The 26637-nt window shown below is 44.7% G+C and overlaps 2 protein-coding genes across 9 annotated transcripts in view; one reads left to right on the top strand and one right to left on the bottom strand.

The window, feature by feature from the left end:
• LOC138967690 (ubiquitin carboxyl-terminal hydrolase 24-like) overlaps nt 1–14992 on the top strand; it is a 315079-nt gene extending 300087 nt beyond the window's left edge. For both annotated transcript variants that reach the window (XM_070340337.1, XM_070340338.1), the window contains 6 exons: nt 2025–2141; nt 3227–3292; nt 6107–6197; nt 6811–6965; nt 9865–9957; nt 12120–14992. In XM_070340337.1, coding sequence (XP_070196438.1) covers nt 2025–2141; nt 3227–3292; nt 6107–6197; nt 6811–6965; nt 9865–9957; nt 12120–12470 — 873 coding nt within the window. In that variant the 3' untranslated portion in view covers nt 12471–14992. The remainder of the gene's footprint in view (nt 1–2024; nt 2142–3226; nt 3293–6106; nt 6198–6810; nt 6966–9864; nt 9958–12119) is intronic.
• Nucleotides 14993–20338: 5346 nt separating this feature from the next.
• The window catches only part of LOC138967688 (cAMP-dependent protein kinase catalytic subunit beta), a 135309-nt gene continuing 129010 nt past the window's right edge, over nt 20339–26637 (bottom strand). For 3 of the 7 annotated variants that reach the window (XM_070340335.1, XM_070340329.1, XM_070340336.1), the window contains exons 10-11: nt 21857–25503; nt 20339–21678 (exon numbers count right to left, since the gene is read on the bottom strand). In XM_070340335.1, coding sequence (XP_070196436.1) covers nt 25378–25503 — 126 coding nt within the window. In that variant the 3' untranslated portion in view covers nt 20339–21678; nt 21857–25377. The remainder of the gene's footprint in view (nt 21679–21856; nt 25504–26637) is intronic. The other 4 variants (XM_070340330.1, XM_070340332.1, XM_070340334.1 and 1 more) reach the window with 4 other exon arrangements.

Genomic DNA, 26637 nt, shown 5'->3' with positions numbered 1-26637 from the left:
AATCCGACAACAACGCAGATAATACAAAACGCTGCACAAAATCCCAGTAAAACCATTCATTGTTTACGTTTATGACTTGAAAAAAGCATATGAACAAGGAAACATATCAGATGATGTATTATCTAGCTGTGTGTGTGTGTGTGTGTGTGCGTGCGGCCGAGCGTTGCGCGCACGTGTTCGTTTGTGTGTGTGTGTGTGTGTGTGTGTGCGTGCGTGCGTCCGTGCGTGTGTGTGTGTGTGTGTGTGTAAGCGTGCGCGCGAGCGTTGTGCGCACGTGTTCGTTTGTGTTAGCTTATGTGTGTGTGTGTGTGTGTGTGTGTGTGTGTGTGTGTGTGTGTGTGTGTTGATGCGTGAGTGTTGATGCGTGCGTACTTGCATGTGTGCGTGCGAGAGGGGTTGGGTTTTCTTATGTGTGCAGAGTAGTTGTTGTAGAAAATGCAAGACATTAAGGTTCAGTCTGTAGTGGATATACTGGGACAGCGTCCATGTACTATGCCACAGTTCAGTCTGTAGTGGATATACTGGGACTGCGTCCAGGTACTATGCCACAGTTCAGTCAGTAGTGGATATACTAGGACTGCGTTAAGGTACTCTGCCACAGTCTTTGATGACGTCATTTCCGTTTTAGTGATAGTTGAGGCGGACCTGTTAAGTAATCTTTGATTAAGTCGGGACTTTGATATTGCATTTGAGCCAGGTAGCTTGAAAATAAGTGAATTAGTTCGCTCATTAAAATTGTCATCAAAAATGAATATTTCATTACAGATTCAAACACTACTGCATTGTACTTCTTATCTTCTCCTGATTTAAAATATATATATACATATGTTATGTTTACTTTAAAAACGCGTTCAGAATTAAAGAAAACAGGTTGAGTATGCTTCGCGGAGATGAGTGTGATCCGTGACGGTTTTCGGGTATGGTAAGCCGAGACTATCTGAATTTAGTCTCGCCGATCGGACTGGTTTTTTTTTTAGTTTATCCTTCAATTTGATGCCTATAGATTGACTACATGTTTTTATATCGCTTTACGCGACTTGTTTTACATTTCGTCAAGTTATGAAATGTATTATAAAATTTGGTACATAACATTCTAAAAATTGCAAATAACAATAACACTTTTGATTACAGATTCAAAAGTTATTGCATTGTATCCTTTGGATTTCCTGGATCCCAATGTATAAACAGATATGTCATGCTTAGTGTGAAAATCTGCTCAAATGAGAAAAATCGCCCGTTTTGTTCATATGCTTCGCGGAGGCAACCCGTCTCGGTCTTCTGGTTTCGGCTAGCCAAATCTCACTAGCATTGTTAATGACTCGTCCCTGATTCCAATGTTGATCTTTTAGTTTCAAACCAACTTAATGTTTTATTATCGCTTCACATGACTTGTTCTGTATATTTTTTTTCGCTGTCATGATGTCACCATTTAGAGGGTAGGGTTACATTTTCAGGTATTTATTCCCCAAGAATATGCAAAAAAATTCCAAACTCGTTTTTTTCTATTGGTCAATGATTCTACTTTTTTTTAAAAGTGAGAAATGGAGTGCAATTAACATTGTTACTTTTGAAGGTATGCTCATGACGTGCATCACAGCGAAATAGCAGTTCAGAAGAACGGAATTCCCATAATTAGTCCTCATTTGCTGCTTTTTTCACTGAGCTCGGAAATGATATTTTGCTTGCATTGTTATTGCTTAATTTATTAAAGCCTCTGGGCAATATTCTTTGAATAAATCGTTACCCAATTCTGTTTACGTCTATCCCTTTGTTTGATAGAGTACTGTTACAAGATATCACATTATGTCGACAAGAATGCGTCTCCATACAAGTTTTTGTCTTGATTCCATCCAGGAGGATGTAAGGCTTTAATAAAAACACTATTTCAAAGATCTCTGTCAAGATTGATTTTGTTGAAAAAAAAGGAAGTCTGTGATTGAAGATTGTGAAACCTGCCTAGAGCTGTTTTATTTGTATCACCTCCACGTGGAAGGACTATAAAGGGGAAGTGCTTGTCGTTGCAGGTGGTGCAAGCGGTGAGAGAACTGGTGATCCTCAGCTCATCCTCAATCACCGACATGTTGCTCTACTGCTGTTTCTGTAACACTACCTTCAGTCTGACACTGCTCAAGTTACTGATGGTACGTATCACACACATGTTGCTCTACTGCTGTTTCTGTTACACTACCTTCAGTCTGACACTGCTCAAGTTACTGATGGCACGCATCACACACATGTTGCTCTACTGCTGTTTCTGTTACACTACCTTCAGTCTGACACTGCTCAAGTTACTGATGGTACGTATCACACACATGTTGCTCTACTGCTGTTTCTGTAACACTACCTTCAGTCTGACACTGCTCAAGTTACTGATGGTACGTATCACACACATGTTGCTCTACTGCTGTTTCTGTAACACTACCTTCAGTCTGACACTGCTCAAGTTACTGATGGTACGTATCACACACATGTTGCTCTACTGCTGTTTCTGTAACACTACCTTCAGTCTGACACTGCTCAAGTTACTGATGGTACGTATCACACACATGTTGCTCTACTGCTGTTTCTGTAACACTACCTTCAGTCTGACACTGCTCAAGTTACTGATGGTACGTATCACACACATGTTGCTCTACTGCTGTTTCTGTAACACTACCTTCAGTCTGACACTGCTCAAGTTACTGATGGTACGTATCACACACATGTTGCTCTACTGCTGTTTCTGTAACACTACCTTCAGTCTGACACTGCTCAAGTTACTGATGGTACGTATCACACACATGTTGCTCTACTGCTGTTTCTGTTACACTACCTTCAGTCTGACACTGCTCAAGTTACTGATGGTACGTATCACACACATGTTGCTCTACTGCTGTTTCTGTAACACTACCTTCAGTCTGACACTGCTCAAGTTACTGATGGTACGTATCACACACATGTTGCTCTAGACACAGACACTGACACGGACATTTGACCCGTCAGCCTTTCAAGGGGACAAAACAGATGCATAACAGACACAGACACAGATACAGACACGGAGACAGACACAGACATAGATATAGACACAGAACATTCACAAGAACTTTGCCTTTCAAGGGGACAAACCAGATGCATCACAGACACAAATTGTTGAAACATAAGTACTGATGTGAGTAAACTGACTTAGTGAAGGCTCAAAGGGAGACCAGTCTTCTCAGCACAGTGAACATGGAACGGTTGTTTTCAGTTGCAGTACACGAACGCTCCGTCCAACGAACTCAAGTCGATCTTCACCCTGCTGACCGATGTCTTGGTGAGTTCAACAATAAGTCTTGGTTCAACAATAAATCTTGGTTCAACCATAAGTGTACACACAGTGCATCACTGTCTGTTCAACCATAAGTGTACACACAGTGCATCACTGTCTATTCAACCATAAGTGTACACACAGTGCATCACTGTCTATTCAACCATAAGTGTACACACAGTGCATCACTGTCTGTTCAACCATAAGTGTACACACAGTGCATCACCGTCTGTTCAACCATAAGTGTACACACAGTGCATCACCGTCTGTTCAACCATAAGTGTACACACAGTGCATCACTGTCTGTTCAACCATAAGTGTACACACAGTGACGTTGTCCCCCAAAGAGGCTGAATCAGTGCACCATGTACGTGTATCATTCACTTGCTTTCAAAGTTTGATGTTTACAAAGAATAGAATGCCAAATCCTGTGTGTTTGTGTGCGTGTGTGTGTGTGTGTGTGTGTGTGTGTGTGTGTGTGTGTGTGTGTGTGTGTGTGTGTGTGTGTGTGTGTGTGCGTGCGTGTGTGCGTGCATGCGTGCGTGCGTGTGTGCGTGCGTGTGTGTGTGCGTGTGTGTGTGTGTGTGTGAGAGATACAACTTTCAGTTGATTATCAGGTTAAGTTGACAAGCTAATGGAAAGTTGTCTTTCTATGTGGTTGAAGGACTGGAATAAACAGGTGTTGCATGCACAATAACAGTCTCTTCGACACTGTGCACAATAAGTCTCTTCGACACTGTGCACAATAAGTCTCTTCGACACTGTGCACAATAAGTCTCTTCGACACTGTGCACAATAAGTCTCTTCGACACTGTGCACAATAAGTCTCTTCGACACTGTGCATAATAACAGTCTCTTCGACACTGTGCACATGAATAGTGAGTCAGACACTGTGCACATTAATAGTGTGTCAGACACTGTGAACATGAATAGTGTGTGAGACACTGCTGTGACATGAATAGTGAGTCAGACACTGTGAACATGAATAGTGTGTCAGACACTGTGCACATGAATAGTGAGTCAGACACTGTGAACATGAATAGTGTGTCAGACACTGTGCACATGAATAGTGAGTCAGACACTGTAAACATGACCGGCACGGTTGGCCTAATGGTAAGGCGTCCGCCCCGTGATCGGGAGGTCATGGGTTCGAACCCCGGCCGGGTCATACCTAAGACTTTAAAATTGGCAATCTAGTGGCTGCTCCGCCTGGCGTCTGGCATTATGGGGTTAGTGCTAGGACTGGTTGGTCTGGTGTCAGAATAATGTGACTGGGTGAGACATGAAGCCTGTGCTGCGACTTCTGTCTTGTGTGTGGCGCACGTTATATGTCAAAGCAGCACCGCCCTGATATGGCCCTTCGTGGTCGGCTGGGCGTTAAGCAAACAAACAAACAAACTGTGAACATGAATAGTGTGTCAGACACTGTGCACATGAACAATGAGTCAGACACTGTGAACATGAATAGTGTGTCAGACACTCTGAACATGAATAGTGTGTGAGACACTGTGCACATGAATAGTGAGTCAAACACTGTGAACATGAATAGTGAGTCAGACACTGTGCACATGTGTCAGACACTGCACATGAATAGCGTGTCAGACACTGTGAACATGAATAGTGTGTCAGACACTGTGAACATGAATAGCGTGTCAGACATTGTGCACATGAATAGCGTGTCAGACACTGTGAACATGAATAGTGAGTCAGACATTGTGAACATGAATAGTGAGTCAGACACTGTGAACATGAATAGTGAGTCAGACACTGTGAACATGAATAGTGAGTCAGACACTGTGAACATGAATAGTGAGTCAGACACTGTGCACATGAATAGTGAGTCAGACACTGTGAACATGAATAGTGTGTCAGACATTGTGAACATGAATAGTGTGTCAGACACTGTGAACATGAATAGTGTGTCAGACACTGTGAACATGAATAGTGAGTCAGACACTGTGCACATGAATAGTGTGTCAGACACTGTGAACATGAATAGTGTGTCAGACACTGTGCACATGAATAGTGAGTCAGACACTGTGCACATGAATAGTGTGTCAGACACTGTGAACATGAATAGTGAGTCAGACACTGTGCACATGAATAGTGTGTCAGACACTGTGCACATGAATAGTGAGTCAGACACTGTGCACATGAATAGTGTGTCAGACACTGCACATGAATAGTGTGTCAGACACTGTGCACATGAATAGTGTGTCAGACACTGCACATGAATAGTGTGTCAGACACTGTGAACATGAATAGTGTGTCAGACACTGTGAACATGAATAGTGAGTCAGACACTGTGAACATGAATAGTGTGTCAGACACTGTGAACATGAATAGTGTGTCAGACATTGTGAACATGAATAGTGAGTCAGACACTGTGCACATGAATAGTGTGTCAGACACTGTGAACATGAATAGTGAGTCAGACACTGTGAACATGAATAGTGAGTCAGACACTGTGCACATGAATAGTGTGTCAGACACTGTGAACATGAATAGTGTGTCAGACACTGCACATGAATAGTGTGTCAGACACTCACTAAAAGTGCACATGAATAGTGTGTCAGACACTCACTAAAAGTGCACATGAATAGTGTGTCAGACACTCACTAAAAGTGCACATGAATAGTGTGTCAGACACTGTGCACATGAATAGTGAGTCAGACACTGCACATGAATAGTGTGTCAGACACTGTGCACATGAATAGTGAGTCAGACACTGCACATGAATAGTGTGTCAGACACTCACTAAAAGTGCACATGAATAGTGATTGAGACACTGTGCTGTGACAAGAGATGTGACTGTTTCAGTTGCTGGAAGACCCCCTGCAGGCAACGCGACTCAAGTGGATCATCGATGGATACTCGGACGACAAGAACAACAAGTTTGAAGGACTTATCTGTGAGTTGTCTGCCCTTTATCTTCACCTTTAACACTGAACTGAAAACCAGAAGTGTGCAGATTACCTCCCTTAATGACTCACACGAATCTTGTCTCCACCAGTGTTCACTCAGTGAGAAGAGAATATGAAACATTTTGTTTTCTGAATCTTCTGTTTGTATTGTTGATGTTGATGGCACAAGTCACAAGTGTGCAAACACCTGTAGCTCCAGGTGGAACTGTAGCGTTCACTGGCTGTGAAGGGGCAACAGAAAGTCTGTGCAAACACCTGTAGCTCCAGGTGGAACTGTAGCGTTCACTGGCTGTGAAGGGGCAACAGAAAGTCTGTGCAAACACCTGTAGCTCCAGGTGGAACTGTAGCGTTCACTGGCTGTGAAGGAGCACAGGTAGAATTGCAACAGAAAGTCTGCGCAAACAAGGATGGAGCTTCTTTGTGTACGGCTATGTTAATAATAATTTATTAGTTAGTACATAGATTTAAATGTTAATGGAGAAGTGTCTCGTCTAATTTATGCACAACCAATGTCATTTCTCACGCTTGAGATAATCAAGTTAGTTTGATTTGATTTGATTAAAACTAGGGCTGTGTCTGAGTGTTGGTGTGTGTGTTTAGCGGTGATCCGTCTGAACCACGTGTCGGACAGCCGGCGCTCGTACCAGTGCATCAAGTTCCTGGTGGGGCTCTCCAACCGCTCGGCGTTGGCCAAGGACAACCTGCTGGTCACGCCCTCCAAGTGGCAGTGGGCCGTCAACTGGCTCAAGAAGAAGGTCAGTGGTGGGGGAGGGGATGAGCACGGAAGGAATAATGGGGTGGTTGATAGTAGGGGACAGGGATGGGGGATAAGCAGGGAAGGAATAATGGGGTGGTTGATAGTAGGGGACAGGGATGGGAGATAAGCAGGGAAGGAATAATGGGGTGGTTGATAGTAGGGGACAGGGATGGGAGATAAGCAGGGAAGGAATAATGGGGTGGTTGATAGTAGGGGACAGGGATGGGGGATGGGCAGGGAAGGAATAATGGGGTGGTTGATAGGGGACAGGGATGGGGGATAAGCAGGGAAGGAATAATGGGGTGGTTGATAGGGGACAGGGATGGGGGATAAGCAGGGAAGGATTAATGGGGTGGTTGATAGGGGACAGGGATGGGAGATAAGCAGGGAAGGATTAATGGGGTGGTTGATAGGGGACAGGGATGGGGGATAAGCAGGGAAGGAATAATGGGGTGGTTGATAGGGGACAGGGATGGGGGATAAGCAGGGAAGGAATAATGGGGTGGTTGATAGGGGACAGGGATGGGGGATAAGCAGGGAAGGAATAATGGGGTGGTTGATAGTAGGGGACAGGGATGGGAGATGAGCAGGGAAGGAATAATGGGGTGGTTGATAGGGGACAGGGATGGGGGATGAGCAGGGAAGGAATAATGGGGTGGTTGATAGTAGGGGACAGGGATGGGGGATAAGCAGGGAAGGAATAATGGGGTGGTTGATAGGGGACAGGGATGGGGGATGAGCAGGGAAGGAATAATGGGGTGGTTGATAGTAGGGGACAGGGATGGGGGATAAGCAGGGAAGGAATAATGGGGTGGTTGATAGTAGGGGACAGGGATGGGGGATGGGCAGGGAAGGAATAATGGGGTGGTTGATAGTAGGGGACAGGGATGGGAGATAAGCAGGGAAGGAATAATGGGGTGGTTGATAGTAGGGGACAGGGATGGGGGATGGGCAGGGAAGGAATAATGGGGTGGTTGATAGGGGACAGGGATGGGGGATAAGCAGGGAAGGAATAATGGGGTGGTTGATAGTAGGGGACAGGGATGGGAGATAAGCAGGGAAGGAATAATGAGGTGGTTGATAGTAGGGGACAGGGATGGGGGATGAGCAGGGAAGGAATAATGGGGTGGTTGATAGTAGGGGACAGGGATGGGGGATAAGCAGGGAAGGAATAATGGGGTGGTTGATAGGGGCATGGGTGAAAGTAGCCCGTCAATTGACTGAAATCCGTCAATCTAAAAATAAGTCTGACGGAAATTCCGTCAATCCGCAATTTTTATTAAAAAAAAAAAAAAAAAAAAAAAATTTTTTTTTTTTAATTTTTAAGCGGATTGCGTTTTTGAACTGCTATGCGGTAAACCCCGTAGGTGAGGTTTCTTCGCTTTCGGATTCGCTCTGCATCACGAAAAAAAAAAAGTTCTCGCGTTTTGGCAGGCATTATGAAGTGGTGACACGATTTCTGCGACAAAGATACCGGTTTTGACGGAAAACGCATGGACAGATCTTATTGATGCTGGTCTAGCCAACAAATGGCGATGGGACTGGTTGGAGTTCATGAAACTAAAACTGTGTGTGATAAGTTAGGTGCTTGAAACTCAAGTGCTTTTCCTTGAGAACTTTGCACTATAAGAGATGCCACTGCTTAGTTGCTACTTTGTGCAGTGCTACATCATGCTGTTTGCATGTGTGACATTCTGTTTCATCATTTATTTCAATGCCTGTCTGGCAATGTTTGCTTCTTATAATTAAATATTTCGAACTTTTATTTCAGTTGTTCAGTTGTTCAGTTTCTATTTCATTTAGTAATTGGCTGTTGTCAATGTTAATTGTTATCAATTGTGTCGTTGTGTTGGAAGAAGCAAGTGTGAAAAGATACAAAAGAAAAATGATTACTTCTGTGAATTGTTTTGATTTTGTTTAGAATCTGAAGGTATTTTTTTGACCTGGATGATAGTGACAAAAAGTGTATTTTTTTTCCAGGAAAGGCCACAAAATCACAATGTATAATGCAAAAATTCGTTTTCGGCCGGGGGGCGTTGCCCCCCTGGACCCCCTAACGGGGCCCTGCCCCGTACCCCGCCAGGGCCTGGGCGGCCCCTGGACCCCTGCCTCAAAAATTTTTCAGTCAATTTGATTTTCATAGCTTTCACCCATGTAGGGGACAGGGATGGGGGATAAGCAGGGAAGGAATAATGGGGTGGTTGATAGTAGGGGACAGGGATGGGAGATGAGCAGGGAAGGATTAATGGGGTGGTTGATAGTAGGGGACAGGGATGGGAGATGAGCAGGGAAGGAATAATGGGGTGGTTGATAGCAGGGGACAGGGATGGGGGATAAGCAGGGAAGGAATAATGGGGTGGTTGGTAGTAGGGGACAGGGATGGGGGATGAGCAGGGAAGGAATAATGGGGTGGTTGATAGTAGGGGACAGGGATGGGAGATAAGCAGGGAAGGAATAATGGGGTGGTTGATAGTAGGGGACAGGGATGGGGGATAAGGCTCAGGAAGATGTCTGTCTGTGTCTCGGTCTTTCTGTTTATCTGTTTGTGTCTTCATGGCAGTCTGTCTGTGTGGCAGTCTGTCTGTGTGGCAGTCTGTCTGTGTGGCAGTCTGTCTGCCTTTCTGTCTGTCTGTGTATCTGTCTGTGTGGTGGTTTGTCCATCTGGGTGTGTGGCAGTCTGTCTGTGTGTCGGTCTGCCTGTCTGTCTATCTGTGTGTGTGTACACTGATAGGTGTGGTGTACACTGATGGGTGTGGTGTACACTGATAGGTGTGGTGTACACTGATAGGTGTGGTGTACACTGATAGGTGTGGTGTACACTGATAGGTGTGGTGTACACTGATAGGTGTGGTGTACACTGATAGGTGTGGTGTAACATGCAAGCCAACGTGTTGCAGATGACAGAGTATTACTGGAGCACCTCCACCACCGCCAACCTGTCCAACGACGACTCCAACCGCAAGTCCTTCCAGCGAACACAGAGCGCTCAGGTCAGACTTGTACACTTCTTGCTGGGATTCGTGTCTGTGTTCAGTTACACTAAGCATCTCTACTTTTTTCTTTTCTTAAAAAAAAGGACATCTGTGCTTATTAGACTTATCACAATGGAGGAAGTGCGAACATAATGTGTCTGTGTTATTAGGCTTATCACAATGGAGGAAGTGCCAACATAATGTGTCTGTGTTATTAGGCTTATCACAATGGAGGAAGTGCCAACATAATGTGTCTGTGTTATTAGGCTTATCACAATGGAGGAAGTGCCAACATAATGTGTCTGTGTTATTAGGCTTATCACAATGGAGGAAGTGCCAACATAATGTGTCTGTGTTATTAGGCTTATCACAATGGAGGAAGTGCCAACATAATGTGTCTGTGTTATTAGGCTTATCACAATGGAGGAAGTGCCAACATAATGCATCTGTCCTTATTAGGCTTATGCCAGTTGTCCGAGTGTTTCAGTCACACCCCTCGCTAGTACTTACTTACTTCCCGTTATGCCGGTTGGCATGTAGAGCAGCACCCCTCGCTACAGACTGGCCTAGAATGTCATGTGGGGCAGCACCCCTCGCTACAGACTGGCCTAGATTGTCATGTGGGGCAGCACCCCTCGCTACAGACTGGCCTAGAATGTCATGTGGGGCAGCACCCCTCGTTACAGACTGGCCTAGATTGTCATGTGGGGCAGCACCCCTCGCTACAGACTGGCCTAGAATGTCATGTGGGGCAGCACCCCTCGCTACAGACTGGCCTAGAATGTCATGTGGGGCAGCACCCCTCGCTACAGACTGGCCTAGAATGTCATGTGGGGCAGCACCCCTCGCTACAGACTGGCCTAGAATGTCATGTGGGGCAGCACCCCTCGCTACAGACTGGCCTAGAATGTCATGTGGGGCAGCACCCCTCGCTACAGACTGGCCTAGAATGTCATGTAGGGCAGCACCCCTCGCTACAAACTGGCCTAGAATGTCATGTGGGGCAGCACCCCTCGCTACAGACTGGCCTAGAATGTCATGTGGGAACTCTATGTAATAAAAGTATTCACTCTTACTTAACTCATTCAAACCCGACAGTTATTTCTGAACATCATCTATTTGTGAAATGAGACAGCTCTTACTGTGAAATGAGACAGCTCTTACTGTGAAATGAGACAGCTCTTACTGTGAAATGAGACAGCTCTTACTGTAAACAGAATGTTCCCTGTTACTTATTTGGCTATCTTGTGCGTGTGTGTGTGTGCATGTGTGTGCGTGTGTGTGTCTGTGTGTGTGTGAGTGTGCGTGTGTGTGCGTGTGTCTGTGTGTGTGTGCATGTGTGTGTGTGTGTGTGTGTGTGTGTGTGGTTGCTTTCCAAAGAAGGGAGTGTTAACAGAAAAGTGTCTTTCCTTCCTTCAGCACATTTTGACTTATTGATGTTGTGCTTGTTGTTTTTAAATGTATAAATATAACCAAAAACATCAATGTCTGTCCTTGTAACAGAAAGTTGAATGTCTGTCCTTCTAACAGAAAGTTGAACATCTGTCCTTGTAACAGAAAGTTGAACGTCTGTCCTTGAAACAGAAAGTTGAACGTCTGTCCTTGTAACAGAAAGTTGAATGCCTGTCCTTGTAACAGAAAGTTGAACGTCTGTCCTTCTAACAGAAAGTTGAACGTCTGTCCTTGTAACAGAAAGTTGAACGTCTGTCCTTGTAACAGAAAGTTGAACGTCTGTCCTTGTAACAGAAAGTTGAACGTCTGTCCTTGTAACAGAAAGTTGAACGTCTGTCCTTGTAACAGAAAGTTGAACGTCTGTCCTTGAAACAGAAAGTTGAACGTCTGTCCTTGAAACAGAAAGTTGAACGTCTGTCCTTGAAACAGAAAGTTGAACGTCTGTCCTTGAAACAGAAAGTTGAACGTCTGTCCTTGTAACAGAAAGTTGAACGTCTGTCCTTGAAACAGAAAGTTGAACGTCTGTCCTTGTAACAGAAAGTTGAACGTCTGTCCTTGAAACAGAAAGTTGAACGTCTGTCCTTGAAACAGAAAGTTGAACGTCTGTCCTTGAAACAAAAAGTGTAATGTGTCTTTCCCCACAGCACACCCTGCAGGAAGCCACAGCACTGCTAGAGATCGAGTCCTTGTAACATAAAGTGTAATGTGTTTTTCCCCTGTCCTCACAGCACACCCTGCAGGAAGCCACCGCCCTGCTGACAGAGATCGAGGGGCTGGAGAGCGGGGGCAACGTCGACGTTCTGTCTTCCTCCTCCAACATCTCCATCCGCCCCTCCGTGCACCTGGAAAGTCCCACCATCCCTACCACCACTACCACCACCACCACAACCACCCAGGCCCCCTCCACCTCCACCGGTGACTCCAAACCGCGAGACAGCACGGTCTGTGTCGGGGGAACGGAGGACGCTCCTTCCCCCTCTCCATCATCCACCACGTCCATCGTCACGGCCAGTAGACCGGTCACCATGGCAACAACAACAACTGCTACTGCTTCTACTCCTTCTACTTCCTCCAGATGATGACTGGGGCTTAGTTGGGTGGCATAGACACAGATGGGGATGTTTTCAATGTTTTCACCGCACAGTGAAGTTTGACTGGACGTTAGTTTAGCGTGAATATTCATGATAGATGTTTTACTGGATTTCAGTAAGGCATGAATATTCAGTGTAAGCCTGTCATGGGTGAATGTTGATGTGAATGTCCTGATGGCCTTGTTGTCATGACGACTGTGACTTTGCTCAATGATTGCTTTGTGAGGAGCTTATGGGCCTTGTTGTCATGACGACTGTGACTGGTGTGTTTGCTGTGTTGCTTTTTGGTCAACTTACTACTTGTCATTTGTGATTTCTGAACATGCAATCATGTGAATAAACTGTAACTAGACTGATGTTTATAAAATTATCATCTAAACCAGTTACAAGTACATATATACACTTGTGTTATGTGAATAAACTGTAAATGTATATATGGTTAGTGTCATGTTATGCTAATGTCATGTGAATAAACTGCTAGGATACATATGCTAATGTCATGTGAATAAACTGCTAGGATACATATGCTTATGCCATGAGAATAAAGGGCAAGAATATTAGCGCCAAGGTCTTTTATGGGCGCCTTGTATTTTGAGGTTTGTACAAAGTAGATGGCACATGTGAAGACGTTTGATAGCCTTGCTGTCAGTCTTTGTACAAAGTTGATAGCCCATGTGAAGACGTTCGATAGCCTTGCTGTCAGTCAGGACACCGGAGTACATTACCAAGGAAAAGAGGCCAAGACATGAATCGTTTTTTGACAGATTCTTCATCACTAGTTAGGCTCATTGATTCTTTCAGGAAATTCTGATTGAACAAAGTAACAGAGAAAAATTGAAACCCATTGAAGATTATTGTAGCCAGTCTCTTGAAGTTGTAACTGTACAGTTAATGAAGTCAGTTATCTCCTCCAGTCTCTTGAAGTTGTAACTGTACAGTTAATGAAGTCAGTTATCTCCCCTGTTTCTCATTCTGCACACACAGGCAGGCGCAACATGATAACTCTGGATGTCTGACATAACTGGTGGATCTTGATTATTGCTTTGTCTGACATAACTGACCGTGGATCTTGATTATTGCTTTGTCTGACATAACTGGTGGATCTTGATTATTGCTTTGTCTGACATAACTGGTGGATCTTGATTATTGCTTTGTCTGACATAACTGGTGGATCTTGATTATTGCTTTGTCTGACATAACTGGTGGATCTTGATTATTGCTTTGGGGATCTCTGAGAGTAGATTGTGATCTTCTTCAATGGTGTGTGTGTGTGTGTGTGTGTGTGTGTGTGTGTGTGCGTGTGTGTGTGTGTGTGTGTGTGTGTGTGTGTGTGTGTGTGTGTGTTCTCTCATGTATCTGTTGTTGTTAAATAGCTGATCTTGAGAGGTCTTTGTGTCAACACTTATTTTCATGATGAAACGGTCGTGACTTGTTTGTTGGTTGGCTTATGCATCTGTAGGGCTAAGTTTTCTATCTGTGAATGGTTTCTTTGTGCTATGATAATGAAGGGAAGAGTGCTGGTAACTTTCCTGTGCTCTACGTATTCCACGCGGCTGTTGCGTCAGAGACGTTAAGATTTGTAAGCTCATTTTTCCCTTTTAGTTTCTTTTTGTATGAGTTTGCTTGATGTTGATATTAATATAGTAAATCTTTTTTTTTTTTTGTCAACTGAAAGTATGCTGGTTTCTACTTATGTGACTTTTTTTTTCTTGGGAGAAATGAACCGTTCATCTAAGGGGGTGGATTTCATTTCATTTGCTCTTATATTTGTCAATATTTTACAGTGTTTCAGATGTTTTATTCATTGTTATGTAAATACTTTGTTATTGTAAAGATGTTGATCTATATATTGATAAAAGGGGGAGATCCGCGATGTTTTGTAACGTTTCGCTTCATGTGTTGATAAACAGTACGTCAGCTTTACTGTGTGCATGTAAAATTATATTTCTTTTTTTTCAGGAGCTGTAATGTCTCAGATTGATAGTTTGTGGAGAACCTTGTGGGGTTTGGTTAATAGGCCGGTGAGCATTTTATAAGCATAACTCTAAAAATGAGAGAAAATTTACATGTACAAGACTGGTGATCATACCCAAGTGAACCTAAGTCATGAATTGTACAGTCACAAACCGCAGCAAGTTACGGCACCATCTGTGTATTCTCTGTGTTAGATAGACAGCAAGTGGCCGCACCATCTGTGTATACTCTGTGTTAGATAGACAGAAAGTGGCCGCACCATCTGTGTATACTCTGTGTTAGATAGACAGCAAGTGGCCGCACCATCTGTGTATACTCTGTGTTAGATACACAGAAAGTTGTTTACAGTGTATGTGTATCCTGTGTATAATTGTGTCTTTTTCTACAACCATGTACCACTTTGTACCATGATGGAGGTACAGAAAGGAACAGGCATGCAGAACAATTACGCTGCTGTGTTACAGGAGCGGGTAGGTACAGGGGGCAGGTAGAGGTAGCGGGTAGGTAGAGGGTGCAGGTAGAGGGTAGGTAGAGGTAGCGGGTAGGTAGAGGGGGCAGGTAGAGGGAGCGGGTAGGTAGAGGGGGTAGCGGGTTGGTAGAGGGGGCAGGTAGAGGTAGCGGGTAGGTAGAGGGGGCAGGTTGAGGGAGCGGGCAGGTAGAGGGAGCGGGTAGGTAGAGGGAGCGGGTAGGTAGAGGGAGCGGGTAGGTAGAGGGAGCGGGCAGGTAGAGGGGGCAGGTAGAGGTAGCGGGTAGGTAGAGGGGGCAGGTAGAGGGAGCGGGTAGCTAGAGGGGGTAGCGGGTTGGTAGAGGGGGCAGGTAGAGGTAGCGGGTAGGTAGAGGGGGCAGGTAGAGGGAGCGGGTAGGTAGAGGGAGCGGGCAGGTAGAGGGGGCAGGTAGAGAGAGCGGGTAGGTAGAGGGGGTAGCGGGTAGGTAGAGGGGGTAGGTAGAGGGAGGGGGCAGGTAGAGGTAGCGGGTAGGTAGAGGGGGCAGGTAGAGGTAGCGGGTAGGTAGAGGGGGCAGGTAGAGGGAGCGGGCAGGTAGAGGGGGCAGGTAGAGGTAGAGGGGGCAGGTAGGGTGGGCAGGTAGAGGGGGCAGGTAGCATCACCTGAAGACAGGATGACAGTGTGTGTAATCCTGTAGCGTGTCATCCCGTAGTGTCATCCCGTAGTCAGACAACAGTTGCTCGTCATTCAGTGCTAGAATCGCATGCAGCTGTAGACTGGGATTCAAGATGAAACACAATACCCTTATGTTTTTAACTGACCTGATGATAGGATTCAACTGTGTTGCCAGATTGCTGGTACCATTGCCTGAAACACCCTTATGTCTTTAACTGACCTGATGATAGGATTCAACTGTGTTGCCAGATTACTGGTACCATTGCCTGAAACACCCTTATGTCTTTAACTGACCTGATGATAGGATTCAACTGTGTTGCCAGATTACTGGTAACATTGCCTGAAACACCCTTATGTCTTTAACTGACCTGATGATAGGATTCAACTGTGTTGCCAGATTACTGGTAACATTGCCTGAAACACCCTTATGTCTTTAACTGACCTGATGATGACCTACAGCAAGCTGCTTTCCTGTGTATTTTTTATGTTCATTCATGTATTGTACACTTGGCAATAAATTATCTATCTATCTATCTATCTATGATAGGATTCAACTGTGTTGCCAGATTGCTGGTACCATTGCCTGTAGTGAATGCTCTTATCTGGGGTTTTAATGTCATGTAGATTCTGTAACTGAATATTGCTTGATGAAAAATGAAGAGGATTTCAGTATTACCAACAGTTCAGATGAGAGTACATGTGTCCGTCATCATTTTGTGAGTTGTAGCTGATTTGGTGTTTTTTGATTTTTGTTAAAGCAGTGTTCTTTTTGACAAAGCAAGCCATGGTGATGATGGGATGGTTTACTGTACTATTCACATATATGATGGTTTACTGTACTATTTGCAAATGGGATGGTTTACTGTACTATTAGCATATGTGATGGTTTACTGTACTATTAGCATATGTGATGGTTTACTGTACTATTAGCATATGTGATGGTTTACTGTACTATTAGCATATGTGATGGTTTACTGTACTATTTGCATATGTGATGGTTTACTGTACTACTAGCATATGGGATGGTTTACTGTACTATTAGCATATGTGATGGTTTACTGTACTATTAGCATATGTGATGGTTTACTGTACTATTAGCATATGTGATGGTTTACTGTACTATTAGCATATGGGATGGTTTACTGTACTATTAGCATATGTGATGGTTTACTGTACTATTCACATATGGGATGGTTTACTGTACTACTAGCATATGGGATGGTTTACTGTACTATTAGCATATGTGATGGTTTACTGTACTATTAGCATATGTGATGGTTTACTGTACTATTCACATATGGGATGGTTTACTGTACTACTAGCATATGGGATGGTTTACTGTACTATTAGCATATGTGATGGTTTACTGTACTATTAGCATATGTGATGGTTTACTGTACTATTTGCATATGTGATGGTTTACTGTACTATTTCTATTTGCAAGTGATTAGGAGCTACATGTATGTGGAATCTTTTTATAATGGGGTAAATAATCACTGTATGAAATGGTATCAAGCCTTGTTTGTGAGTACCTAAAGGAACTGTATTGATGACACACTAAATGTACAATAGAATCGCATTAGAAAAAGTTGACCTGAACCGAGACGGGCAATTTTCAAAGTAATTTGTCAACGTCTTACGTTAATTTTTGTATTAACCAGTAACTGCCCAGGAAGATTTCTTTGCATTTGCTAAATAAGAAGTTAACATAGAGGGGGAATCGAGACGAGGGTCGTGGTGTGTGTGTGTGTGTGTGTGTCGTCTGTGCGTGTGTGTGTGTAGAGCGATTCAGACTAAACTACTGGACCGATCTTTATGAAATTTTACATGAGAGTTCCTGGGAATGATATCCCCGGACGGTTTTTTCTTTTTTTTCGATAAATGTCTGATGACGTCATATCCGGCTTTTTGTAAAAGTTGAGGCGGCACTGTCACACCCTCATTTTTCAATAAAATTGATTGAAATTTTGGCCAAGCAATCTTCGACGAAGGCCGGACTTCGGTATTGCATTTCAGCTTGGTGGCTTAAAAATTAATTAATGACTTTGGTCATTAAAAATCTGAAAATTGTAAATAAAAATTTTTTGTTTTAAAACGATCCAAATTTACGTTCATCTTATTCTTCATCATTTCCTGATTCCAAAAACATATAAATAGTTATATTTGGATTAAAAACAAGCTCTGAAAATTAAAAATATAAAAATTATGATCAAAATTAAATTTTCGAAATCAATTTAAAAACACTTTCATCTTATTCCTTGTCGGTTCCTGATTCCAAAAACATATAGATATTATATGTTTGGATTAAAAACACGCTCAGAAAGTTAAAACGAAGAGAGGTACAGTAAAGCGTGCTATGAAGCACAGCGCAACCGCGCCATACAGGCTCGTCACTTTCACTGCCTTTTGCACTAGCGGCGGACTACGTTCAGTTTCATTCTGTGAGTTCCACAGCTTGACTAAATGTAGTAATTTCGCCTTACGCGACTTGTTTCTCTATAAAATATTCCCGTCTTTGACCTTTCCTGTGCATTTTTCTTGGTCCCCCAGTAGTAACACTTTGACTGTATATCCTTGGCCTGTGTTATGTATGGTATAACATTTTTACTGTTCATCCTACCCCCCCCCCCCCCCCCCCCCCGCGGGTTTGGGGGAAGAATATACCCCATGCTCCCACTAACGGATTCTGTTTCTCCTTTTACCCTTGTTAAGTGTTTCTTGTATAGAATATAGTCAATGTTTGTAAAGATTTTAGTCAAGCAGTATGTAAGAAATGTTAAGTCCTTTGTACTGGAAACTTGCATTCTCCCAGTAAGGTCATATATATTGTATTATTCCCCCCTCTGCTTCTTTACCTCTGTAAACTTGTAGAGCTAGTTATTTTTCGATAATGACCCAGCAACCAAACAAATAACGAGCCAGCAACAGCCTGAATCCTCGATAGTGCAATGGGTTGAGAAGCTGTTCTGTTTTGGTACTACTTTTGCGACTGAAAAGTTCCGAACGCTCTATACGTACGAAATATACATCTCTAGAGCAAACAATACAAACATACCGCATTTAAATTAACAACTACAGGCCTGAACACATGAATCTCCATATAAAATCCATGAGTTAGGTTGTTTTCTGAATCTAGATCTGCCGTGCACAAACCGTTCATCACAAGCAAATTCCCAAGGCAAGTAACTCATACTCTAGCCGACAAGAGTAGTTCCCCTTCTTTTAACGCAGTTTCTTCGACAACACTGACTGCAATCCGACGGTCAGTTTTCAACAATATTTCATTTTATAAACAGATCACACGCAACCAAATGCACACATCTCATCAATTTAAACAACATAAAGCGGTTTCATACACTATTTTCCCCAGAAAACTGAACTTCATACAGTAATTAACGTTGGAACACGGGTGCAAAAGTTGGTCTGCTAGTCCCATTTGACGAAAGAACATTATCCTATGCGATACTAAAACATAAACAGAACACACAATATCTTCCTTTACCGCCACAGCAGAATAACAGCATATCTGTGTACTTGATTTTAGTCTAAAACAGGGAAACTGACAAGAAGTGTTAACAGAATGGAATGATTTGCACGGAACTATACAACCGCGCATTAATCGATCGCCTGCGCAGGTTGACTGGTTGAGTGATTCGGATTCGATCAAACTTTCGCACAAAAACTCCTGTTTTCTTTGAATAACTGAAGAAAGGAGGAATAAAGAGGTTACACACCTCGTCTCAGTGATTATTAAAAATAATGGTCTCAGTTCGCGGTCATGAAAAAGCTCGCTGAAGCTCGCATTTTTCATGATCCGCCAACTTCGACCATTATTTTTAATAATCACTGAGACTCGGCATGTAACCTCTACCTACGTTGCAAGCCCCTGGAGCAATTTTTTGATTAGTGCTTTTGTGAACAAGAAACAATTAACAAGTGGCTCTATCCCATCCCCCCCCTTTCCCCGTCACGATATAACCTTGAACGGTTGAAAACGACGTTAAACACCAAATAAAGGAAACTGTTCATCCTAGGCCTGTGTTATGTATTTGACTTTACATCCTAGGCCTGTGTTATGTATTTGACTGTACCTCCTAGGCCTGTGTTATGTATGGTACAACACTTGTACATCCTAGGCCTGTGTTATGTATTTGACTGTACATCCTAGGCCTGTGTTATGTATGGTATAACACTTTAACTGTACAGCGTAATACATGCACCACAGTAAAACAATCTATAGCCTACGGGGACAGCTGTACAGTGTTATGCAAATATTGATGCAATCCACCAATTCTTTTGCACCTGTGTTTTGTACAGCAATATTGCTGCTGTTTTCATAAATTGTCAAGAGAAAGAAGATTGTATTTCAAAGGTCATGAATAATGTCTTTGTTCCGTTTACAATATGCGTCTCACATTATTCCTGTGTGTGTTGTACCTTACACACACACAGACAGATCCATTCACTACCCAATTGTCTGCTGCCCTTCTGTGTATGTGTGCGTGTGTGAACTGATGTGGCCAAGTTTGAGCTAATGTGACCAAGTATGAACTGGCATAACAAAGTATCAATTGATGTGACTAAGTATGAACTGGTGTGCCTGTAAGTATGAACTGATGGGTTGTAGCGGAAAGTATGAACTGGTGTGATGTAACGGAAAGTATGAATTGGTGTAATGGAAAAGAGAACTCGGGAATGGAGTCCATCATGTACACATAACAAAACATTGGTAAACAATCCAGTGAATAAAACGACAGGAAACAGTTTGAACCAAATGGTTGACTTTAATGAAAGTAGATCTAAATCCAAATGATCTCCAGTTATATTTCAGTAATGCCAGTACACTTCAAATTATTCAAAAGAAACGCATAGAAAACTGATAACTGCACTGCTCTTCAGTCAATAATATGTAGTTGAAATATCAAGCAGAAATGAAACAAAATCATAATGATTATAATAAACAGCGAAACAGCCCATGTTCTAATTGCTAGAAATATGGGGCTCTTCCAATACTGTCCAACTAATTCAAACAACAAAAGGTTACACACATCGACATCAACATGTATTTCCCATATATTGTGAACTTACTGCCATATGTACAAAACAGATAAGACAATGAAGAATATATGCAATTCTGCTTTTGAAAAAACGCACACACAAAATACAAACAGCATTTTAAATATCAACCTCAATATATTTGCCTCTTGTCCCCCACTTTCCACAGTATGGGGAAGAGAGATGACACAAGGAGGTTGCACAATGATGTTAATGTGATTGTAACGCTAACAGCTAAGTCATGAGTGTGGGCCCTGACATGACCGTAGTGGGACAAAGGGCCGTCTGTTTCACAGTCACACACATCATTATGCCAGCTGTCACTAACTCTCTACCATCTGCGGTTTACCATAGACCATCTGCGGTTTACCATAGACCATCTGCTTTTTAAACACCAATGTAAAATGTGAATGAGGAAGTGTGTGAAGGAATACATGCACTGTTACCTTTCAACACGTTCAAACTGATGTTTGGTAAGTGGCTTGCTAGTTCTAGGCATCATGTCATGCAGTACAACAGTGTTAGTTGAATTGTCCACACCAGAAAAGGTCCACAATGTCTCACGGGTATCAGTGTGTTAAGCAGTAGCTCGGGACCCGCTCTACACTGTGCGCAGGCTGGAAGCAACACGGAGGCTGACCTACACACTACACACATTGAACACGTCTCTTACACTGTACACAGACTGAACGCAAAGCACAGATAGTCAGTGACACATAGCCTGTGCTGGCTGCTAGTGCAAATCTGGTTAACTGGATTCTCATTCTTGCCGGGACTGAATACAGAAGTACACTCAACACACAACAAAGTCCACTAAAGTGTGAGGGGCGGCTGTCTGACCAGCTAGAAGGTACAAGGGAACTAGCCCTAGGTGGCTGCAATAACGTGAGGGGCAGCTGTCTGACCAGCTAGAAGGTACAAGGGACCTAGCACTAGGTGGCTGCAATAACGTGAGGGGCGGCTGTCTGACCAGCTAGTAGGGATAAGGGACCTAGCCCTAGGTGGCTGCAATAACGTGAGGGGCGGCTGTCTGACCAGCTAGAAGGGACCTAGCACTAGGTGGTTGCAATAACGTGAGGGGCGGCTGTCTGACTAGCTAGAAGGGACCTAGCCCTAGGTGGCTGCATTAACGTGAGGGGCAGCTGTCTGACCAGCTAGAAGGGACCTAGCCCAAGGTGGCTGCAATAACCTGAGGGGCAGCTGTGACTGTGACCAGCTAGTAGGGACCTAGCCCTAGGTGGCTGCAATAACGTGAGGGGCGGCTGTCTGACCAGCTAGAAGGTACAAGGGACCTAGCCCTAAGTGGCTGAGATAACGTGAGGGGCGGCTGTCTGACCAGCTAGAAGGTACAAGGGACCTAGCCCTAAGTGGCTGCAATAACGTGAGGGGCGGCTGTCTAACCAGCTAGAAGGTACAAGGGACCTAGCCCCAGGTGGCTGCAATAACGTGAGGGCCGGCTGTCTGACCAGCTAGAAGGTACAAGGGACCTAGCCCCAGGTGGCTGCAATAACGTGAGGGGCGGCTGTCTAACCAACTAGAAGGTACAAGGGATATAGCCCTAGGTGGCTGCAATAACGTGAGGGGCGGCTGTCTGACCAGCTAGAAGGTACAAGGGATATAGCCCTAGGTGGCTGCAATAACGTGAGGGGCGGCTGTCTAACCAGCTAGAAGGTACAAGGGATATAGCCCTAGGTGGCTGCAATAACGTGAGGGGCGGCAGTCTAACCAACTAGAAGGTACAAGGGACCTAGCCCTAGGTGGCTGCAATAACGTGAGGGGCGGCAGTCTAACAAACTAGAAGGTACAAGGGATATAGCCCTAGGTGGCTGCAATAACGTGAGGGGCGGCAGTCTAACCAACTAGAAGGTACAAGGGATATAGCCCTAGGTGGCTGCAATAACGTGAGGGACGGCTGTCTGACCAGCTAGAAGGTACAAGGGACCTAGCCCTAACCTAAGTGGGCTGCAATAACGTGAGGGACAGCTGTCTGACCAGCTAGAAGGGACCTAGCCCTAGGTGGCTGCAATAACGTGAGGGGCGGCTGTCTGACCAGCTAGAAGGTACAAGGGACCTAGCCCTAGGTGGCTGCAATAACGTGAGGGGCGGCTGTCTGACCAGCTAGAAGGTACAAGGGACCTAGCCCTAGGTGGCTGCAATAACGTGAGGGCCGGCTGTCTGACCAGCTAGTAGGGATAAGGGACCTAGCCCCAGGTGGCTGCAATAACGTGAGGGCCGGCTGTCTAACCAGCTAGAAGGTACAAGGGACCTAGCCCTAGGTGGCTGCAATAACGTGAGGGGCGGCTGTCTAACCAGCTAGAAGGTACAAGGGACCTAGCCCCAGGTGGCTGCAATAACGTGAGGGGCGGCTGTCTAACCAGCTAGAAGGTACAAGGGACCTAGCCCTAGGTGGCTGCAATAACGTGAGGGGCGGCTGTCTAACCAGCTAGAAGGGACAAGGGACCTAGCCCCAGGTGGCTGCAATAACGTGAGGGGCGGCTGTCTGACCAGCTAGAAGGGACCTAGCCCTAGGTGGCTGCAATAACGTGAGGGCCGGCTGTCTGACCAGCTAGTAGGGATAAGGGACCTAGCCCTAGGTGGCTGCAATAACGTGAGGGGCGGCTGTCTGACCAGCTGGAAGGTACAAGGGACCTAGCCCCAGGTGGCTGCAATAACGTGAGGGGCGGCTGTCTGACCAGCTAGAAGGTACAAGGGACCTAGCCCTAGGTGGCTGCAATAACGTGAGGGACGGCTGTCTAACCAGCTAGAAGGTACAAGGGACCTAGCCCTAGGTGGCTGCAATAACGTGAGGGGCGGCTGTCTGACCAGCTAGAAGGTACAAGGGATATAGCCCTAGGTGGCTGCAATAACGTGAGGGGCGGCTGTCTAACCAGCTAGAAGATACAAGGGACCTAGCCCTAGGTGGCTGCAATAACGTGAGGGGCGGCTGTCTAACCAGCTAGAAGGTACAAGGGACCTAGCCCTAGGTGGCTGCAATAACGTGAGGGGCGGCTGTCTGACCAGCTAGAAGGGACCTAGCCCTAGGTGGCTGCAATAACGTGAGGGGCGGCTGTCTGACCAGCTAGAAGGTAGAAGGGACCTAGCCCTAGGTGGGCTGCAACGCCACCACATAATCACCACATCTAGCACATTTAAAGTCATCAGGGCAACCTTTAAAAATCAAAATATTACAGGCAATGTTTTCACTCTGAAAGTGGTGTTAAAAAGGCTGGAGACAGCTAGAGGACCGCCGACATCCATTGTCCTGCAGATGATAAATCTATCTGTGCTCACAGTGTACTGCAGATGATAAATCTATCTGTGCTCAGTGTCCCTGATGACAAAAGACCTAACACAGCCGTTTGTCGAGAGAGAGCTCGAGTACTGTACTAAGCTAGGTTAGAATACTGACCACATGGTCCACACTGACCGACACACAGTGGACCACAATCTCTACCTTAGTTTAATGAGCACACAGAGATTGACCTATGACGGCAAACCTAGCCATTGCTTTACAAACCAGCACCTGAGACCAGGCCTGTGGAGGACCAGGAGACTTGGACACTGTAATCAGCTGTGATGGACACTGTAATCAGCTGTGATGGACACTGTAATCAGCTGTGATGGACACTGTAATCAGCTGTGATGGACACAGCAAAATGGGGTGTGGTGTGGTGTGGGAGCAGGGGGGTAAAGGGAGAAGGTGGGGAGACCCCCCTAACCAGGCAGTGCTTGCCCCAACAAAACAAGATAACGTCCACACACCATGACACACACAAAAGGGAAACAAGCTCTCACATCCAATACAAATTACAACTCATTATGTCATTAATATCAACACAACCAACATTATGTACAAGAACAAAAAAACAGTAGTTCTCATTTCCACAAGTGGACACCAAACAAAGGACAATGGCGATGCAGACAGAGGCATGTCTGGATGAAAAGTGCATGCACATTGCAACAAGCATTCTCTCCGTGCACAATACACTCCACACATTCTCTCCACCCTAAGACTAAGGAGAGAACGAGGGGAGATTTACCAGAACATGAGGCAGATTGCAAGCTGTTTTGGTAAAACAAAAACACAAAAAAACACAGACAATACGAACAATCACATGCCTTTACTTCCTGTTACGTTTCCAAGAATTCTGGTAGTCCAAGATTGATGAAAATGACATCCACACGTGTGCCGGGGAGAGTGTGGAGCCAGAGAGGTGTTGCCTGGCGACTGGCTGTCCACAACACTGCACAGCCAGCCAGCGTGTGGAGACAAGACCCAGCCACACGACACACACTGGACACCCGGCACAGCACACACAGCGCTCATGCAGCTTTCAGCACACCGTCTCTCCGTGTTAGTAGCAAAGTGCCAGGCAGCCAGGTGTCTCCGTGTTAGTAGCAAAGTGCCAGGCAGCCAGGTGAATCCTCACAAGGGGCGTGGATGTGAAGGGTGCAAACAACGCGTGGTGGTCAGTGTCTCCTGGCCCTGTCTAGTTTTCCTTCACACGTTACAAACAGTTATTGACCCCAGGCCATGCGGGGGTCACACAGAGGGGCACTCGTCCTGACGGGTGCCGCCATGCTTTGTTTCTCCGCCAAAATCAGTCGGCCAATCAGAAAAAGAATTGCATTAAGAAATGCTTAGGAAGGGGACAAGACGATGTTGGGGGGTGGGGTGGGGGTGAGGGAGTGGCACCACTGGTTGCACAAAGCGACTGGTCGTGAAGACCCCTAGACGCGGTGCAGTCTCAAAAGTCGGCGAACTCCTTGGCACACTTCTCTGTGGAGGAGATGCGCAGCGGTTCTTCTTCGTAGTCGTCAAAGTTGCATGTGTCGCCGCCACCCCGCACCTTGGGTGTGAAGGGAGCCTCCACCTGCACACATAGAGCACCGGCATCATGATCATGGGGGCCTCATCATAGAGTATGCACACACAACACACCGTCATTGCACTGATTGTCGCCTTACCTTACCAAGTATTTCCATCATGATCATGGGGGCCTCATCATAGAGTATGCACACACAACACACCGTCATTGCACTGATTGTCGCCTTACCTTACCAAGTATTTCCATTATGATCATTGGGCCTTGTCTTACAAAGTAAACTTGTCAGCTACAATATACAACAGGTTGCGTGAAGCATTTAGTCAATCTGTAGGCATCAAACTAAAAGATCATCTCCGAAAACCAGCATAAGTGAGACTACATTCAGATAGTCTCCGCTAACCATACCCGAAGACCGAGACGGGTCACGCTCGTCTCCGTGAAGCATGCAAACATTATACTCAACCTATTTTCTTTAATTCTGAGTGCGAATTCAAAGTAAACATAACATATCTATATATTTTTTAATTCAAGAGAAGACGAGAAATACAATGCAATGATTTTTTAATCTGTAAGTGAAAAATCGTTTTTAATGACAACTTTAATGAGCAAACTAATGACCTTATTTTCAAGCTTCCGAGCTGAACTGCAATCCCAAAGTCTGGACCGAGTACAAAATAGCTTGACCTACATTTCCATCAATTTAATTGAAATTGAAGGCGTGACAGTTCCGCCTCAACTATCACTAAAAGCCAGATATGACGTCATCAAAGACATCTATCAAACAAGAAGAGCAAACGCTCGATCGAGTCACTTTCGCAGTTCTGAATATTATATGAGGCATCAGATGGACAGGAAGAAATTGCTATTCACAACACAATGAGTCACGTTCACATAAAATTTGAGCCCGGTCACTTTTATAGTTTCCGAGAAAAGCCCAACGTTAAGTTGTGTGTTGCCGAACAGAAAAGGCTAGTTATCTCCCTTGTTTTTCTGATAACGTTCGTAAAAGGCTACAGATGTAAATACTTTGATGTAAAGAATAATCCTACAAAGTTTCAATCACATCCGATGAACTTTGTCAAAGATATAAAATGTCTAATTTTTCCTTTGACGCTGACCTGTGACCTTGAAAAAGGTCAAAGGTCAACGAAACCATCGTTAAAGTGTAGAGGTCATTGG

This window comes from Littorina saxatilis, linkage group LG5 (genome assembly GCF_037325665.1).
Source record: "Littorina saxatilis isolate snail1 linkage group LG5, US_GU_Lsax_2.0, whole genome shotgun sequence".
Classification (NCBI taxonomy): domain Eukaryota; kingdom Metazoa; phylum Mollusca; class Gastropoda; order Littorinimorpha; family Littorinidae; genus Littorina; species Littorina saxatilis.
Note: the sequence above shows the minus strand (reverse complement) of the source record. Positions and strands in the feature narration are given on the sequence as shown.